Genomic DNA, 17,497 nt, shown 5'->3' on the forward strand with positions numbered 1-17,497 from the left:
GATTTCAGGTATTTTATGAAAATTTTCTTAAATACAAACATACAGCTGCAGAAAAAAAATTAAGAGATCATTCCAAGTTTTTGTTTAATCAGCGTTTCTAGATGTATTGTGACCATTCCAGTCCAGTATCTGTTACATTTCAACAAAATCAAACATCAGGAGTGACAAAGTCATCCAACAGCAATATGAAAGACAGAGCATGACAAGACATGAAAACTGATAAAAATGTAGGTTCATTTTTGACCTTTTCCTAAATACAAATATTACTGTTGTATTGCTTAAAAGTGAACATGAACTTATCTTGTCTGCAGTATTTTAGGTCTAAAAAATACAGGTTTTTTCTGTTTTCAGTTTCTGTAAATTAATATTAATAATAAATGAATAAAAAATAAAATTAATAATAAATGAGAATATTGTTAGTAGTTCAAAGAATAGTACATTTTAATATCAGAAATGGCCTTGGTCTCTTAACTTTTTTCCATGGCTGTATAGTCCTGTCAACTGAAGTCACTCAATTTTTTAATTAAATATTACTGCATCGTAATTCCATAAATGGCCTATGTTTGTCATTTTTTGTAACATGCAAGTTTCCCTCTTTCAGTGTCTGAACACAAAGGGAAAAAAATGATTTGCAATTTTCTTTATTTCTAAAGCTTTTTCCTTTGGCTGATCAAGTGGTTGTTAGTGATAAATTCCCTTTCTTTAAGGGTGATATTACTCAAACTTATACACATAATAATGAAAAATAGCTACAAGTTGTCAACCAAGTTTGAGCAGACGTTCAGTGTTATCTTTCAAAGTTAAAATCAGAGTGCTATTGTTTAGTAGTAAGTAGAACATCAACAAAACTGGCAAAATTCTTTATCTGAAAATTGAGTTCTTGCTCATATTTTTACTTGACAGTCACACAAACTGTTACAGCTGTATGCTGTGCTCTTAATACAAGGAAATCGGTGTCTTCATTCTGCAAGCTGTAATGGAGAAAAGCAAAACTGGTTCGTGACAGTGATTTAATGCAGCCTAAATAAATGTAGATCAATTAATGCAATGCAATATTCAAGGCTTTAAATGAGTTACATGCCTTTGGACCGCCTTTACTGCTTGGGTCTCTGGTTCGGGTACGAAGTTTATTCACTTGAGACTCTGCCATCTCGGCTCGTTCCTCAGCATCGTCCAGCTCATGCTGGACCTTCTTATACTTGGTCAGGTTTGTATTGGCCTGTTCCTCCTATAATACAATAAGAAAACAAATCCCTGGTGCTGTTCAATGAAGTTATTTATATAGATTTAGGATTATATATTGATATACACATTCGACTTACCGCCTCCTCTGTCTGTCTCTTGAAGGTCTTTACTTTTGCCTGCAGCTTGTCTATAAGCTCTTGGAGACGGTTGATGTTCTTCCTGTCCTCCTCGGTCTGTAGAGACAGCAGATGGCACCACAGGCTTTATTATTTCAGAAAAGTACAATTCATACAATTGAGACAACCGTATAAGAATCTAAATTGAATAGGTACCTATCTTGATTTAAAAAAAAAAACATGAAATAGATATAGTTTGTACCTGGTAGGTGAGCTCTTTGATCCTTCGCTCATATTTGCGGATTCCCTTCTGATATTCATTGCCTTTTTTCTGTTCGGATTCCAGTTCACTCTCCAGGTCCCTAACCTAATAAGAGCACAGAACATCAATAAGATTGATGATGTAGCAAAAAAATGCTATGTTACAGGTATAAAATCCATAAAAATACAAGTTCAGTTTATTTGATCAATACAGTTGCCATCATGCATACCCTTCTTTCCAGTTTCTGGATTTGCTTCTTGCCCCCTTTCAGAGCAATCTGCTCAGCCTCATCCAGACGCATCTGCAGATCCTTGACGGTCTGCTCCATGTTCTTCTTCATGCGTTCCAGATGAGCACTGGTGTCTTGCTCTTTCTTGAGCTCCTCTGCCATCATTGCAGCCTGCATGTTGAAATAATCATAATTTTAAACACAACACTATAAAAAAAACTCCTTAAAGTTCTAAATGTAAAATAAAGTACTGACATCAGTAATGGCCTTTTTGGCTTTCTCTTCTGCATTTTGGCACTCCTGCACAGCATCATCCACCTCGGTGGACAACGTGGTGAGGTCACTCTCCAGCTTTTTCTTTTGATTAAGCAGTGAAGTGTTCTGGAAAGGCAGAATTCTGAGATTAGCAGCATGTTGTAAACAATTGCCATCGCAAAACTTAGTGTAAGGTTACCTACCTGTGAATGCAGAAGGTTCACCCTCTCCGATGATTCCAGGAGCTCATATTCAGCCAGCTTACGTGCACGATCGTTCTGCTCCAGATGGCTTCTCAGTTCTTCCACCTCAGCGGTCAAGAGGTTATTTCTGCGGTCAGTAACGGCAACCTGTTCCTTCAGATCTTCATTCTGGTGAACGATCTCATCCAGCTCTATCTGAAGGTCCTTTTCATTTACAACAAAGTGGGATTTTGCATTATTGATCGAATTGCTTTTGGGGATTTGAAGGCACAAGCCTATATTTCATGTACTGTGAAACATGTAATTTATATTTCATAAATCATGTAATGATTTACCTTAATCTGTGTCTGCAGATTGCGAACCATTTTTTGGGATTCAGTGGCCAAGCGATTGGAATGGTTTAGCTGGACCTCCATTTCATTCAGGTCTCCCTCCATCTTCTTCTTTAGCCTGATGGCTTCACTGCGGGATTTTGCTTCTGCATCGAGAGTGGTTTGCATCGACTCTATGGCACGCTGATGGTTACGCCTTTAAAAGTTTAAAATGGCGAGTATATAAGTTAGGATCATGTGTTTATTCTAGTTGTAAATCCATCATTGCATTTCATTCAGTAGAGCTCACCGCAGATTGTCGATTTCCTCATCTTTCTCAGCCAGTTTCCTGTCAATGTCTGCTTTGATCTGGTTGAGCTCTAGCTGTAGACGCAGAGTCTTACTCTCCTCATGCTCCAGGGTGCCCTGAGACACAAGCACATGGTTAAAATATGTCAAGTCAGTCCGTTTGCAAATATATTCTAATATAAAAACGGTATAAACCCAATGCAGTTCATTTATTTTGGGGATGTAAAAGTAGATGTTTACTTCAGCCTCCACTAGCGCAGCATGAATCTCACTCTTCTCCAAATCCAAGTCCTTCTTGACCTTCTCAAGCTCATGAATAGTCTTTCCACCCTGACTGATTTGGTCAGTCAGGTCAGAAATCTCCTCTGTTGGAAGCATAAAAGGCATCGATCAATCCCACGTTTGCGACAATAATATGTCTTATATGTATGTGACTTCTAGACACACCCTGAAGATTTTTATTTTCTCGTTTGATGGTCTCCAGCTGGTCCAGAGCTTCCTCATAAGAGTTCTTGAGTTTGAAAAGCTCAGTACTCAGATTTCGAGATTCCTTCTGTGAAGATTCCAGCTCGGACTGACATTCCTCGTACTTCTGCTTCCATTCTGCTAAAACCTTGTCAAACTGACGCTGCTTTTTATCCAAGGCAGCGGCGGCGGCACTAGAGCGCTCCAGATCCACCACCAGGTCCTCAATCTCTGACTGCAGCCTGTGTTTGGTCTTTTCTAGAGAGGAGCACTTGGCATTTGATGCCTCGATCTGTTCCTCAGCCTCTTGGAGGCGGACGGCCAACTTCTTCCTGTGAAGATGAAGAATTCACGATTGCAATTTACATCGAAGAACCAATAATATAATATAATAAAAGAGCTATAATTATTTTCTGTCCTATTCACACACTCACTTTGCTTCTTCCAGTTCCTCCGTCTTCTGGATGGCATCCGTCTCATACTTGGTCCTCCACTGGGCGACCTCCATGTTGGCCTTGGACAGGGCACGTTGGAGCTCGGATTTGTTCTCTTGTTCTTCATCATATTGTTCTCTTAGTAAATCACAGTCATGTCTGGATGACTGCAGGGCATGGGCTAGGGCACTTTTTGACTGGAAAATGATACAAGATATGTTTCAGGACAAATATATCTATTAGTTCCACAAACCCAAAACGTTCATTTTGGTGATAGGGCAGAATGATCCATTTTTCCTCTGATTCTCTTACTTTAGTTTCATCATCCAGTTGTCGCTTGACCTCCTCAATGTTCTGGCTGAGTGAGTTCTTGGCGCGCTGAAGCTGAGACACCACAGATTCCCGTTCCTCTAGCTTTCTGCCCAGCTCAGCTGTAAAAGAACATAAAAGAGGCTCATAGTTGGAATTCTACATGTCTGAAAAGCAATGGAGAGATGCTTTAGTGGTTCAGGTTAAGGATGTATACCCAGTTAACAAAAAATGTTATGAGAACGTTTCGCTAACATTTCTATTCAGTTAGCACAACGTTATTTATTGAACGTTTTAAGAACATATTTTGAACGTTTAGCAAGACATAAAATGTTGATAAACTGCTTTTAAAGGGATACTCCGCCTCAAAATAAAAATGATGCCCAGAAATATCACTTGCTAACATTTTTCAAAATATCTTTCTGTGTTCAACATGAACAGAGATATTAAACAGGTTTGGAACAACTTGAGGGTGAGTAAATGATGACAGATTATTTATTTTTGGGTGAACTATCCCTTTAACGTTACTGCAAGAATGTTTTTGACAACTTTGGGAGAAATTTGAAACGTTCTTATGTATTGTTAAAAGAGGTAGCCACACCCCCAGGCTCACTCTATTGGTTGAGCCAGTTTTGCAATATAAAACTAAAATGGGGAATGAACAGAGCAATGTTGTGATAGTGCTTGTTTTTTTACGTTTTTCTAAATGGCTCACTTTCAGTTGTCTTTGAATATTAAACCGTGATAGGAGAAAGAATTTGAAATAAAAGTGTAGTAGTTTGTTGGTATACCGCTTTCAGACTGAGCCCCTGCTCGCTGTGTGTTCGTTTCATTGAGCTGTCTTTGAAGTTCCTCCGCTTTAGCTTTGGACTCGCTCATCTGATCCTCATACAGACGACACATTTTCTCAGTGTTAGCCTGTAACACGATATCCAAAATGAGAGCGTGCAAAATCCACCCAGCTGAAACATTTTCAATATTGAGCTCGGGTGAAATCAGCTCCTGAATTTAACTCCCCTTGATTTTATTTTAGAAGTCAACGCTAATTTAATGCTAGTTAAATCAGATCAGAATGTGGAACGTGATGCAACGCGGATCATATTTTCCACCTTGCTCTTTGCCAGCTGCTCTAAATTTGAGGCGAGGTCATCAGCTTCCATCTTGGCCTCGCTTCGCTCCTTCTCCAGCTTCTGTTTGACACGCTGAAGGCTGTCAATTTGCTCGCTCAGTTCGGCCACGCTGTCTGCGTGCTTCTTGCGCACAGCAGAGGTCATAGCCTCGTGGTGCAGCATGGCCTCCTCCAGGTCACGACGCAGTTTCAGAAAGTCTGCCTCACGTTTCTTGTTGATCTCAATCTGGGCAGAGGTGGAACCTCCTGCTTCCTCGAGACGCTCGCTGAGGTCTTCCAGCTCTTTGGAGGCATCGCTTCGCTGTTTTTCTACTTTGGCTCGGATGGAGCGTTCTGCCTCCAGTTCCTCTTCAAGTTCCTCAATACGAGCCTGCAGTTCCTTGATCTTCTTTTGAAGCTGGATTATGAGGACTTGCTCATCTTCGATCTTTGAACTGATCTGGTTCATTTCAAAGTCTTTCCTACAGTAGAAAAAAACAAAAGCAGATTAGTTGTTACTCTGACAGAACATGAAAGGTTTGTAATATGTCACAATCATACTTTTTAAGCTTTTCTTCTAACTGCTGCTTGTCATTTTCCAAGTCCATGACAGATTCCATAGCCAGCTTGAGATCCCCCTCTAGTTTACGTCTGATCCGTTCCAGATCCATTCGCAATTTCTTTTCCTGCTCCAGGGACCCCTCCAGCTAAAACAGAGGATTAAAGTGTATTACTTCTTTCTGACTCATTCCTGATCTGTTTTGGTACAGCGTCCTGCTAAAATGGACTTACATCATCTACTTGTTGCTCCAGCTTGGCTTTGGCCTTAGTAAGAGTGTTGACTTTGTCTTCCTCAGTCTGCAAGTCATCTAAAGTCTGCTGATGACTCTCCTGTAGGGCTTTCTTCTCTTTGGTCAACTTCAGAATGGTTTCATCCAAAGTTGCCATCTCTTCGATCAGGTTCTTCACCTGTGAAAAAGGACAAACTTAAATAGCAGCTCAACGAAAAGGCTCGTTTTAGTCAGTAAACTGGGCTCACCTTGTTCTCAGTGGCATGTTTTTCCTTCTCCAACTTGGCCAAGGTAATCTCCAAGTCATCGATGTCCTTCTTAAGCTCGGCACACTCATCCTCCAGCTTGCGTTTCTTTGCGAGAATGGTGGTGTTAATCTCTTCCTCGTCTTCCAGACGTTCAGTCATCTCTTTTACTTTGGCCTCAAACTGGATCTTGGTCTTGATAAGAAGGTCACATCGGTCTTCTGCGTCTGCAAGGTTATCCTGCTCCTGTAGTGACATCATAGAGAAACCACTTAGAAACATTTAGTTAGAAACCAAATAAATTATTTTTAAATATAAACATTAAAAAAACAAAAGTAATTAATTTAATGTAAATTAAATATTTTTAAATGTAAACTAAATATTTTTTAAATGTAATGTTTAGTTTTTTTATGTATTTAAACTAAACGAAAATTTTTGCCTCAGCTGAAATAAGCTTATAAAGAAAACTATAAATAAAAATAATTGATATAATAATTTATATTTATATAAATAAATGAATAAAACTGCAAATAACTTAACTAAAAATGAATAAACTAAAAATAAATGAAACTTAGAGCAATATAAAAAGGAAACAAATAAATAATATAAAAATAAATGGCAAAAATACATAACAAAATTGCAACAAATCGAAACTAAAATTAACATGTAAATTAATTTTAAAATATAAAAATAAAAGATTACTTAAAATATTAATAAAACTGCAATAAAACAGAAAACAAAACTATAATACCTCTGCAAATCCTAATATTACGGTATATATAAACTGAGAATTTCTACCAGACATCTATGGACATATACCTAGACATCTAGGAAATGTACTTATATGTTATTATATTACAAACCATATAATATTTTGTTTTTAAATGTATTTTTTAGATCTTACAGTTGTCTGATCTCAGAAATGTCCTTGGTCTTTGTGATGTTTCAAAAGAATATGTGCATGTTCCTAGAAAAAGGCGCGTGTATTTAAATCACGTTAAAGTCCAGCCTCACGTACTGTATATTTAATTATCATGTCACCTTGTACAAGAGACTTTACTTCTGAGGCAACTTATGCGTGTAATTTTTATTAGTCTGGTAAAATTTCAAGATTCTCTCCATATTGATACAGTAGTGTGTGTCGATGTGAGAATTCTTGTAGCAATGAAATGCGAAACAGTTCATTAAATGTGTTTATGAGCCAACAGATTTTCTGATGTTTGTCACTGAACTGATACTGACCGCCTGAAGCTGAAGAGAAATGTCATTCTTCTCTTGGATCAGGCTGACTTGTTTCTCCTCCAGGTCCTTACGTTTGGACTCTGATTTCTCGAGTGCCTCTTTTAGCTTGAGGAACTCGTCTTTCAGAGCGGCCAGCTCTTTGTCGGTGGCTGCGCTCCTCAGCAGGGGCTTAATTTTAAAGAACAGCTTCATCCACAGCCAGTTCTTCACAAAGTTGAAAGCCCGAATATTCCACTGGATGATCATCAGAGCCTCCCTTAGAACAAGATGAACCCCATTGTATTTTACAAAACACAATTTTCAAAATTTGCATCGCTTTATGTCTCATTCTTGATATTCTAACACAAATGCAGTCTTGACTTTAATGCGTTAAACTGCAGAAAAGTGTTAACCACAAACTTTGAACGCATCATGGGAAGACTATGTCACCCCCATATGACCCACTGGCTTACGTCCATGCATGAATGAACCGAGGCCCATTTTAGTTAGTCTATTACTGGTGTGACTTTGATGTCATGTGTTTGCTGTTGCACTGCTGTGGTTACATGTTTGTGGACGATAGCAGCGTTGGTCAAAGAATCCAGTCTGATCAAATAGCTGCCGTGCCGCTGTGCCCTAGGCCACCCAAAAGGTGAAGTGCCTACTATTTATTTAGAAACCGAGGCCTTCTGCTGGAGCAGCGGCTTTAATCCTTTGCCAGTCTTCAGATATGCTTTCAATGTGGTTCTTTAGCGGCACAGGCGCCTTGGCCAAACAGCCCTTGAGAAAGTTGCTGCCTTGTATTTTTAGTGGGGTGGTGAGCAGCTGCCATGTGACCCTGCAGGCTTTAAAGACACCGTCTGCATTGTCTAATAAAGGCAAAGGGTGGAGATCATAGATATAGGCACCGTGGACTTCACATGTTTCAGTGTCAGAGCGTGTGAGTTGGGTCTTGGCCACACAGGCGCATGGACAAATGCGTGTTTGAAGACACACGCCTCACACACTCCATCCACATGGCCCTAAAATACCTGTCATGTGTTGAGGGCTGAGAGGGATCGTGTGACAACTGTTTTTTGCTCATTTTATTAGTAAACCTGTTGGACATCATTTTAGTATGTGAGTGTATGATTGGAAGTGTTTTATTTCAGACGGTATGGAATTTGGATTTTGAAGATAACAGCAGGGATGACTTTGGATAAAAGCGTCTGTCAAATGAATAAATGTAAATTACCTGAAAACACCGTATGGTTGAATATATATCCATTATTTTTTTAAGTGAACCCTTATACAGTACATAACTAAGGTTTCAAACACAAAAAAGAAAAAAAACTATAAAAAACTTTTCTCTATATAGGTGGATTTGGCCAATTTGACATTTCGTGAAATAGCATATTTTTAATCTTGCATCTACATTTTTAATTTTGAGTGTTTAAAGTGTCTATTTTCTCAGAAGAAATCTGATCGTACCTTCTCTCTGTTATCTTATTCCGCTCCTTCCTCATGATCTTCCCCCGGCCGGCGGCCTGCAGAAGGGTGAGGATTTTAACTAGGCGCTCGTCCCTCAACTCTTCCAAATGTCCCAGCAGACCAGCTTTGAAGAACACCTACAGTATAGTGTAAATATACAGTATAGACAGGTTGATTTAACCAATATCTGTGTTCATACTGACTGAAGCCCGAAATGAACTTACCTTAGTATGTCCAAATCTGTACTGATTATGGTCGATATCCAGTGAACCCAGCAGCTTCTCAGCTGCCTTTCTACTGTCCACAAATGTGTCATCAGGGATGGCGTGAGGGTTCAGAATCCGGTATCTTTGAAAAACATATATACTCAGTACTATCGATAATAGGCCAAAAGATTCACAGGTTCACAACAACTTGGGGGCCATAACCTCCCTATGCCAAAGATCGCCCGCACCCTGTATCCTCCCACCCCTATGCCCTGTCAGCAAACTAATATCTATAAACAGTACGAATAAACATGCATATCCTCACTGTTTATTCTCATGCACTGCTGTTAAGGCATTTAACATGTGTCAATGTTGAATTTATTTTCAGTCTTGCCATGAATTTGATCTGCTTTAGCATTTAAAATACTTTTCAAAAATCATGTTTTTTAATATGCATTCCAATTAATATCATCCAAACTGCAGTTGGGTTGTTTGGATTAAGTAATAATAACTCAAAAAACAGCTAATTAACACAATAAAACACAACAAAACTTGGTAACATAATAAAAAACATGAATTTTGAAATGTGAAAAATCTGTTTTTACAAATAACTTCATATTTGTATCAAATCGTGGAGTTACTGTTTATTGAATTAAAGGACACAATGTAGATAAAGGTAGCTCCCCCCACCGTTGTCTGAAATCAGCGTAGAGGATTCTGTTTGGAAATCCCTTCCTGCAAATCCGAATTCCCTCCAGCACTCCATTACAGCGCAACTGGTGCAACACCAGAAAAGCATCCATGACCCCTACAAACAGCATGAAAATATTTAAATTACACTTTTTAGCTTGGATTGTCCTTTAGAAGATTATAACCCGTTTGCTCTTTGGTATTGATTGATTGAAAGTGATTTTCATCAAAATACTGTTGAAGGGGTTTTGAGAGAACCTGGAGTCTTGGTCTCATTGGGGATGATGCAGCGCACAAAATGGGGCTGAGTGCTTCGCAGGTTCGTCATCAGCTTGTTCAGATTTTCCTGTGGTTTGCAATCAAACACACAATCAGGACACAATACAATTTGACACGGTCACAACTCACGCTGTACAGCAGATCTCCAAATACATAAAGCAAATCCAAATGGATACATTCTTCAAAAGCACATAATGATGTCAAGTTTGTTTCCAAAGACTTACCTTGATTCGTTGATGCTCATTGAGGAAATAGTTAGAACAGAAACCAGCACAGACTTAAAGTGATGTTCATGTGTTCATTTCTCTAAACATCACTGCAAGTCTTAACTGGCTCCCTCTCAGTACTGAAGAAGTTTGGTTTAATATTATCAGATATGCATCTCACTTTTGTAGTTAGTTTTTATTGTTTTTAAATAGTTTTATCGTTTTTTTATAGTTAATATAGTGACTGCAATAGAAACTAGACAGGGTTCCTAGCTAGTCTTTGTGAGTGCTTGTGTAGATAATATTTGGTAATATTTGGTAATATTTTTGATAATATTTGGTTTAATATTATCAGATATGCATCTCACTTTTGTAGTTAGTTTTTATTGTTTTTAAATAGTTTTATCGTTTTTTATAGTTAATATAGTGACTACAATAGAAACTAGACAGGGTTCCTAGCTAGTCTTTGTGAGTGCTTGTGTAGATTATAACTTGTCTGCAAACCTGGTTTATATGTTTTTTTGCAAAGACATTTGTACACTAATACGTACATATCATTTAAATTCATTATTTTAGAAAATTGATACCTGACACACAAATAAAAAAATCAACATAAATAAAAACAACCCAATAATGAAAAATGACTAAACAGGTCATGGAAAAGGTCAAGAAAGTTCTTTGGTCATAAAGTGGGGTAACCCTAGAAGCAGTAAAATCGGTGTCTATATTCCCACCTTGTGTAGCTGTGACATGGTCTGGAAGGAAGCCGCCTTTTTCCTCTTTTCTTTCCCTCCTGTCTTTGTGTCAGAGGCTGAAAGAAAAAAACAAGTTATATTTAGAAAAAGTATTTTGTAAGTGTAGAAGGTTTAGGATTAGAGGATGTCTGGCTTGGTTACCTGTATCAGAGCCGACATAATTCTCATACAGACTCGCTAAGAGTTTATTGGATGATTTCTGAAAACAGATCACCACCGTTTCATTCAGGGGGTCTTTGTTTTTGTCTAACCAGCCAATAATATTGTATGGCACCTGTGAATCATATGAAAGAAGAGAAGAACGTTAACAACATCCAACGTGTGAAAAATAATTTAAAGTGCATGATATATATTACATTTGACATAGTTTAACCTTTAAGCTCTTGGTACAAACTCACCACTCCTGCATAGTGCACCAGCTCGAAATGAGCCTCATATTTTCGCTTCTTGTCAGGCCTTGGCTTTTGTAAATTGGCGGACTTGCCAAGGTGGTTATCATACAGCTTCGCCTTGAAGCTGCTGTCAGTGGCTTTAGGGAACATGCACTCCTCTTCAAGGATGGACATAATTCCTAAGGGCTAAAAAAACCTCCACATTATTTTACAGTACAGTAATCAAATATGCATTTTTCTACTAACCATTTATAATAATCATAATTTTTAAGCTTTTTGTATTATAACAGCAAAAGTATTTGACCCAAATCAATCAATCGCTTACCTTTTCGATGAGGTCAATGCAGGCTTGAAGGTCAAGCCCAAAGTCAATGAAGGTCCACTCGATGCCCTCCCTTTTGTATTCCTCCTGCTCCAGAATGAACATGTGGTGGTTGAAAAACTGTTGCAGTTTCTCATTGGTGAAGTTAATGCAGAGCTGCTCGAAGCTGTTGAGCTGTTGAGAGAAATCACATGACAGATGCCCGGGGCTGAGCGCAAGCGCAGACCCAAACCTAGATACGTGATGTGCGGAATTTCGAGAGTCACTTACGTCGAAGATCTCAAAGCCGGCGATGTCCAGCACTCCGATAAAGAACTGTCGGGGCAGGACGGTGTAGAGCGTTCTATTTATACGCCCCACCAACCACTTGAACATGCGGTCGTACGTGGCTTTGGCCAAAGCTCCCACTGAATAGGTAACCTGGTGGAAGCGCGGTGTGCGGAGCACGTTCAAAGAGCACATGGAAAGCACAGCTGTCATTCACGGATTGCAACAGTTGCCAAGATACCAGAATGATTGCTCAGACTGCTTTATTCTTCAAATGTTAGCGTAGATCAACAGTACTTGTCAGTGATTTCAGCATGCATTATTATTGGCCTCCCATTGAGTGAGAAAATTCATTTTTATTGTCTAATAGCTATAAATACATGCCCTTAACACTTCTCACCTGTTCAACATTCTGTCCTTTAACCACATACTCATTGCCCACCTTGACTCGAGGGTGTAAAAGACCCTTTATGAGGTCAGCTGAGCTAACACCCATCAGGTAGGAAGCCTTATCGGCACCTAAAATATTAATAAATGTAGCCAACATGAGTCAAATGTATAAAGTTATTATTAAATTATTATTAAAACATTTTTCAGGATTCATACTCACTTTCAGTGCCGTCAGCCTCTGCCTGCTCCTCACGCTGCTTCTGCTTGAACTTCATGTTCCCAAAGTGCATGATGGCACCTACTATTTTATAGCAGCCATACTTCTCTTCTGGAGTAAAGCCAAGGATGTCCATGGCATGCTGGAGTAAAAAGAGACATGTTCTCATGGGTAAAAAATCCTACAAGCATGAGCTTTTTATCTGTTGCATTCTGCAGATGGAATTTGCAGTTGATGAAAATTTATTATTAGATGTGCGTTGAATTAATGAGCTGGAGCTTACATCAGTAGCCATAAGCTCCTGCCCGTCATCCATGCTCTCCACCGTTGTCACTCCTTGGGAGCAGAAGTGGTAGTCATAGGGGTTTGAGGAGACCAGGAGCATGTCTGAATTTTAGAGGAAGGAGCGCATGGTGCTTAATAATAGCGCAACACATATTAAAAAGCATTAGCATATTTATCAGAATTTTTTTATAGATTTTTATTCTGTGTTAGTGTAATCTGTATACACCAAGGGTCTGAGAGTAACGCAATTTCAATCCTCTACATGTATGTACTGTACACGTGGCAGAATTGACAATAAAGCAGACTTTGACTTTGACAAGAGTCTTTCACAATTTGCCATCATACCAAGAAGTTCAGGCTTCTTCTGCGACATGATCTGGTAGTAGATGTGATAGCTTCGCTCTCCAGGTTGCTGAAATATTACTCTGGATTTTTCCAAGAGATCTACAAAAATAAAGCATTTGAAACAATTATATATTTTGGGATGACGTAAACTTGAATGACATCACAAGCCTTTAAACTAAGCACTTACAGATGTCAATATCAGCGGAAGCCAGTTTCCCTGTTGGTCCAAAATGGATTCTGATGAATTTACCCTATTGAGCAATTGAAAAAATATGAAATTATATTTTTTAATTTATTAGGCTATCTATTATTTTAATCATCTTCATTTGTAATTAAGATCAATTTAGCTGATACCAAGAAACGACTAAAGCCATTAGCAGTCAACACCAAGCTTGATATCAGTTATAATAGACAGATGTTTTAATTTTACAATATTTAAAATGAAATAAAAACAATTTTACACTATATTTTTACTATTTTGGGGGGGTGTGACAGTTACTTACAAAACGGGAGGAGTTGTCATTCCTCACTGTTTTGGCGTTTCCAAAAGCTTCCATTGCAGGATTAGCTTCAATGATTTGGTCCTCTAAAGTACCCTGAGAAAAATATTTTTTATAGAGTATTAAATATGACAACTTCTTTTGTTACAATTCATGCAGCATCATCGTATGTAGATATACTCACCCCAGTTTTAGTGGTAGGAACCTTAAAAAAAAGACAAATTTGATTGTTGTGTTAGAAAAGTGTATAAGTAGCCTAATAATATAATATGATAATTATTTGATATAAAACAGTACCGATGTAATGTACCACTTGTTTAAAAAACTTCAAAGTACTTAAATAATTAACATAATTAAAACTTATGTAAGTTCATATTTTTCAAAATACAAATAAAAAACTTATATATAAATATGTAAAAACTAAAAATGCCAATGCTTATTCATAGAAAACACAAAATATGGAAAATATTGTGTTAGCTCACATCAAATACAAAGAATTCGACAATGATACAGTATATGATAGGAGCCACACAAAAGCAAGATTGTTGTCATGAATAATGGGTTCAAAAATGGAGACAAAAAGAGTTCAAAAACGAATGTTGCCTGTGTGAAACCAATAAATAAAATGTTAATTGCAGCTTTGACAGAAAATTAAAGCTTGGCGGAGGAAAAAGGCATGAGAGGATGTGTTGGGGTAAAGCTATCAAAGACACAGGGAGTCAAGTTCACTCCACAAAAATATTTGGGAAAAACTGCATATGCAAAAGGAGGGATTAGTCAAACCCACTCTAGATGTCCAAAACAGTTATATTCATAGGAAAACAATACATTGCAATAGATCGTTATGTCAAAACAGCAAAAATGCGACGGACACCTAGAGCAACTTCAAAATGACAATGACAAACACTTGTCAGCACGAGGGGTAAAAAAATGCTGATTGAAAAAAGACGGGGGAAATGATGTGAGAAAAACCCAGAGAGCTTGTGTCTTACTCCTTTTTTAGTCTGTGCCTCACCCAGAGCTGCAACTATGGCAAAATACTGAATTACACGTTTCGTGTTAACTGTTTTGCCAGCACCGGATTCTCCGCTATGAGCATCAAGAAATCATTGAGGGATAAAGAATATTTGAAAAATGAAAAGGAAAAAGGCACAGCAAAGACCGTTAAAAACAGTGTAGCAAAATGTTTTGAAAAAATTGAAATGTTATCCAAAAATGTCCCCAGTAGCTCAGTTTACCAAATGCTTTTAAATCCAACAATGCTGATTGTGTCATAAAATATATATATATATATATACATTTCCAGACTTACGTGATTAGCATGGACTGATTCTCACGATCTGTGTGGGAAAACAACAACAACATTCTTTTCAGGTCATAAAAAAAAATTCCTGAACAGACTTACTGTGAACTGTCTGACACTATACTGACCAAAGGCACACGAATAGTTTGATTTAATACTCACTCCGTAGCATGTCATTGTAGGCATTGTCTGCAATCGAATAGATATGAGGTGGAACCTCAGAACGGCGTTTGCCTTTGTAGGCGGCCACGACGGGGGCCGTGTAGACGGGAAGCCATTTATATGGATTCATGGTCACACAGAACAACCCAGAGTAAGTCTGCCATGAGAGAAAGAGAGAAAATTCATCAGGATTCATCTCAGATATCTAGTCAGGACAACTAAAAATATTTTGAATCCAAATGTATACAAAAACAAACAGTCACATCAATGGTGTCTTGGCATATAATGTACTGTATGTGATTTTTCAACGTTGTCCAATTACAATTCAAAGTAACCTCTTCAGGAAGCAGAAACCTCTCTGTGATGAAATTAGGGATGTCTTTTGACAGTGTCAGTTAGGCCTATAAAGGACACGCCTCTGGAGAATTCACTTGTATTTGTGCCTTGGCAAGGCAAGTGATAAATTCATTACAGTGACTGTAAAGTTCTATGAATAGTGCCAGCGCTCTATGTTTAATGCTCAGGTCAGGTTATTTGTGGCATCAAAGATTAGTGAGAAAGGGCAGATCTTTTCTTTGCTTTGAGCCGTGGTGTGATGGTACCGACATAGATCATCCAACTGCTGTATCGCCTCCCCAGATTAGAGAGCACCGACGCTTCATTCAGGTGCGTGAGCATAGCCATGTCCTCCATCATGTCAAATTTGGGAGGGTTCATTTGTTGAATGTCATCCTGCTTGACAGTTAGACACTGTGGGATTGAGAGGCATTTACAAGTACGGGGTCAAAACAAGGAGACAGATCTCAGGGGAGACTAACCACATTTAGGAAAACATTAAATTATTTTAATAAAAAATGGTTGTATCTTCACCTTTGATTTTTTTAATAACTAAGCAAAAGTTTTTCACTTTGGCATATCCAGGAAATCATTAAATTAAAATTTGCTTATCTGATTGTTTAATATCACAAAACAAATGTAACTAAATTTGAGAAGTCTTACCCTTCCATCACTTGTCTCAACCATGGCTTTGTCACCATTGATCTCCTTGATTTCAGCCTCAATATAGGCTTCTTTCTCATCTGGTATCCAAACGCGTTTCTTTCCTGCGCACAAGGGAGACTGTAATAAACCTCCAGACGACCACAAAGTTTTTCCTTCGTTTGTTATAAATCCAATATTCAATGCTATTTTTTCTGACATTCCTGTTTAACATTAACAATGAATTATAAGAACATAAAGCCGACGCGTAAAAACGCGTCAAATATTTCAAAGAGAAATGAAATGTTTGTATCCGTGGTAAAACATTTGTTGATGAAACGTGTTTCATCTGGAATACCATCAAAAGCCGTGGCGTGCGCTGCCAAAATCCCCATGTCGGATTTGCGGAGAAACAGCGCTGCTTCTCCAAACTCCGTCATATCCATGAGTCTTGCCATGATAAATCCACTGCTCCGTTGCTCACCGAAGATTCTAAAAAAAGGTGCCTTTCGATATACCCTAAAAGAAAACAATTATTTTCCTTTAAAATAAAATATGTAATAAAGAAAGAATTAATGCATAAATTAAATACTGATGACTAACGCAATGCAAACAGACAAATTCCTGCACTTATGAATAATAACTATTTAAATTGACTATGTTATACAGATTGTGTTTATTATAAAATTTCATTGCTGACAAAAAAGTTTTAAAGCTTCAGATTACTTGATTTTATTGATTATATTTTTGTTGTTATTATTATAGTAAACAAATTCTTAAGTAAATAAAATAAGTTGAAGCGTCCAGTCATAATTTGCTAACTGACCTTAACGCGGACTGATCGGCTGGAGTGGTCGCACTCTTTTTATCATCTCCTCCAAGGTCACGGTCAGAGAAATTATAATGTGTCACCTCCTCCATCGCCTATTGGTGCTTGCTGTGTGTCCAAACTGACACAAAAGGGCAAGCCGCATTTTTATCTTTACCCAAACCTAAGCTTGGTTATTTTTATAACAGCATTACTTTATGCTCACTAAGTGGAGAGTATTGATATCAAAAGGGCCGCGTGTTTAATGATGCCATCATCTACTGCTATCACCATGACAAACGTGCGTAATTACGCATTAACCAAAACAATCTGAAACTACTGATAAAGGCAAAAATAACTAATAAAGGACATGTTTCTCTTAAAATTATATTTATTTTAATGTTTTTTTTTCGCAGTATATATAACTTTTTTTAACACTAGCAGTCATCTGGCGCCTGCGATAACTGCAAATTCCCTCA

General features: G+C 38.0%; 1 protein-coding gene across 2 annotated transcripts; it reads right to left on the reverse strand.

Moving 5' to 3' along the window:
- Positions 1 to 75: 75 nt before the first annotated feature.
- On the reverse strand, positions 76 to 17,055 carry myh7ba (myosin, heavy chain 7B, cardiac muscle, beta a). 2 transcript variants are annotated; one of them, XM_057362638.1, is made up of 42 exons: positions 17,037 to 17,055; positions 16,569 to 16,729; positions 16,232 to 16,335; positions 15,839 to 15,982; positions 15,233 to 15,389; positions 15,080 to 15,107; positions 14,760 to 14,856; positions 13,952 to 13,972; positions 13,771 to 13,863; positions 13,455 to 13,518; positions 13,268 to 13,366; positions 12,921 to 13,024; positions 12,641 to 12,779; positions 12,431 to 12,549; positions 12,034 to 12,183; positions 11,767 to 11,937; positions 11,448 to 11,627; positions 11,191 to 11,323; positions 11,029 to 11,105; positions 10,068 to 10,155; positions 9,810 to 9,927; positions 9,138 to 9,261; positions 8,914 to 9,050; positions 7,465 to 7,720; positions 6,226 to 6,468; positions 5,979 to 6,155; positions 5,748 to 5,893; positions 5,188 to 5,668; positions 4,870 to 4,996; positions 4,082 to 4,200; positions 3,770 to 3,966; positions 3,318 to 3,667; positions 3,111 to 3,235; positions 2,872 to 2,987; positions 2,586 to 2,778; positions 2,251 to 2,454; positions 2,048 to 2,173; positions 1,793 to 1,963; positions 1,564 to 1,668; positions 1,323 to 1,418; positions 1,082 to 1,228; positions 76 to 971 (listed from the first exon to the last, which is right to left on the reverse strand). In XM_057362638.1, the coding sequence occupies exons 2-42, from the start codon at positions 16,666 to 16,668 to the stop codon at positions 960 to 962; spliced, it is 5,838 nt and encodes a 1,945-aa protein (XP_057218621.1). In that variant the 5' UTR covers positions 16,669 to 16,729; positions 17,037 to 17,055; the 3' UTR covers positions 76 to 959. The 2 variants fall into 2 exon arrangements, with proteins under 2 accessions (XP_057218621.1, XP_057218622.1); XM_057362639.1 differs by lacking the exons at positions 14,760 to 14,856; positions 15,839 to 15,982; positions 16,232 to 16,335; positions 16,569 to 16,729; positions 17,037 to 17,055 and having other exon boundaries at positions 15,233 to 15,298.
- Between the last annotated feature and the right edge of the window lie 442 nt (positions 17,056 to 17,497).

Source organism: Triplophysa rosa, linkage group LG20, assembly GCF_024868665.1.
Source record: "Triplophysa rosa linkage group LG20, Trosa_1v2, whole genome shotgun sequence".
NCBI lineage: Eukaryota > Metazoa > Chordata > Actinopteri > Cypriniformes > Nemacheilidae > Triplophysa > Triplophysa rosa.

Excerpts from the sequence above, each read along its gene's own strand:
- myh7ba (XM_057362638.1), bottom strand. The coding sequence starts at position 16,668 with ATGGCAAGACTCATGGATATGACGGAGTTTGGAGAAGCAGCGCTGTTT. Across the intron at positions 6,469-7,464 it reads TTTCTCTTCAGCTTCAGGCG|GAGCAGGATAACCTTGCAGA; the intron begins GTCAGTATCAGT and ends ATGTCACTACAG. Across the intron at positions 1,669-1,792 it reads TCCAGAAACTGGAAAGAAGG|GTTAGGGACCTGGAGAGTGA; the intron begins GTATGCATGATG and ends TGCTCTTATTAG.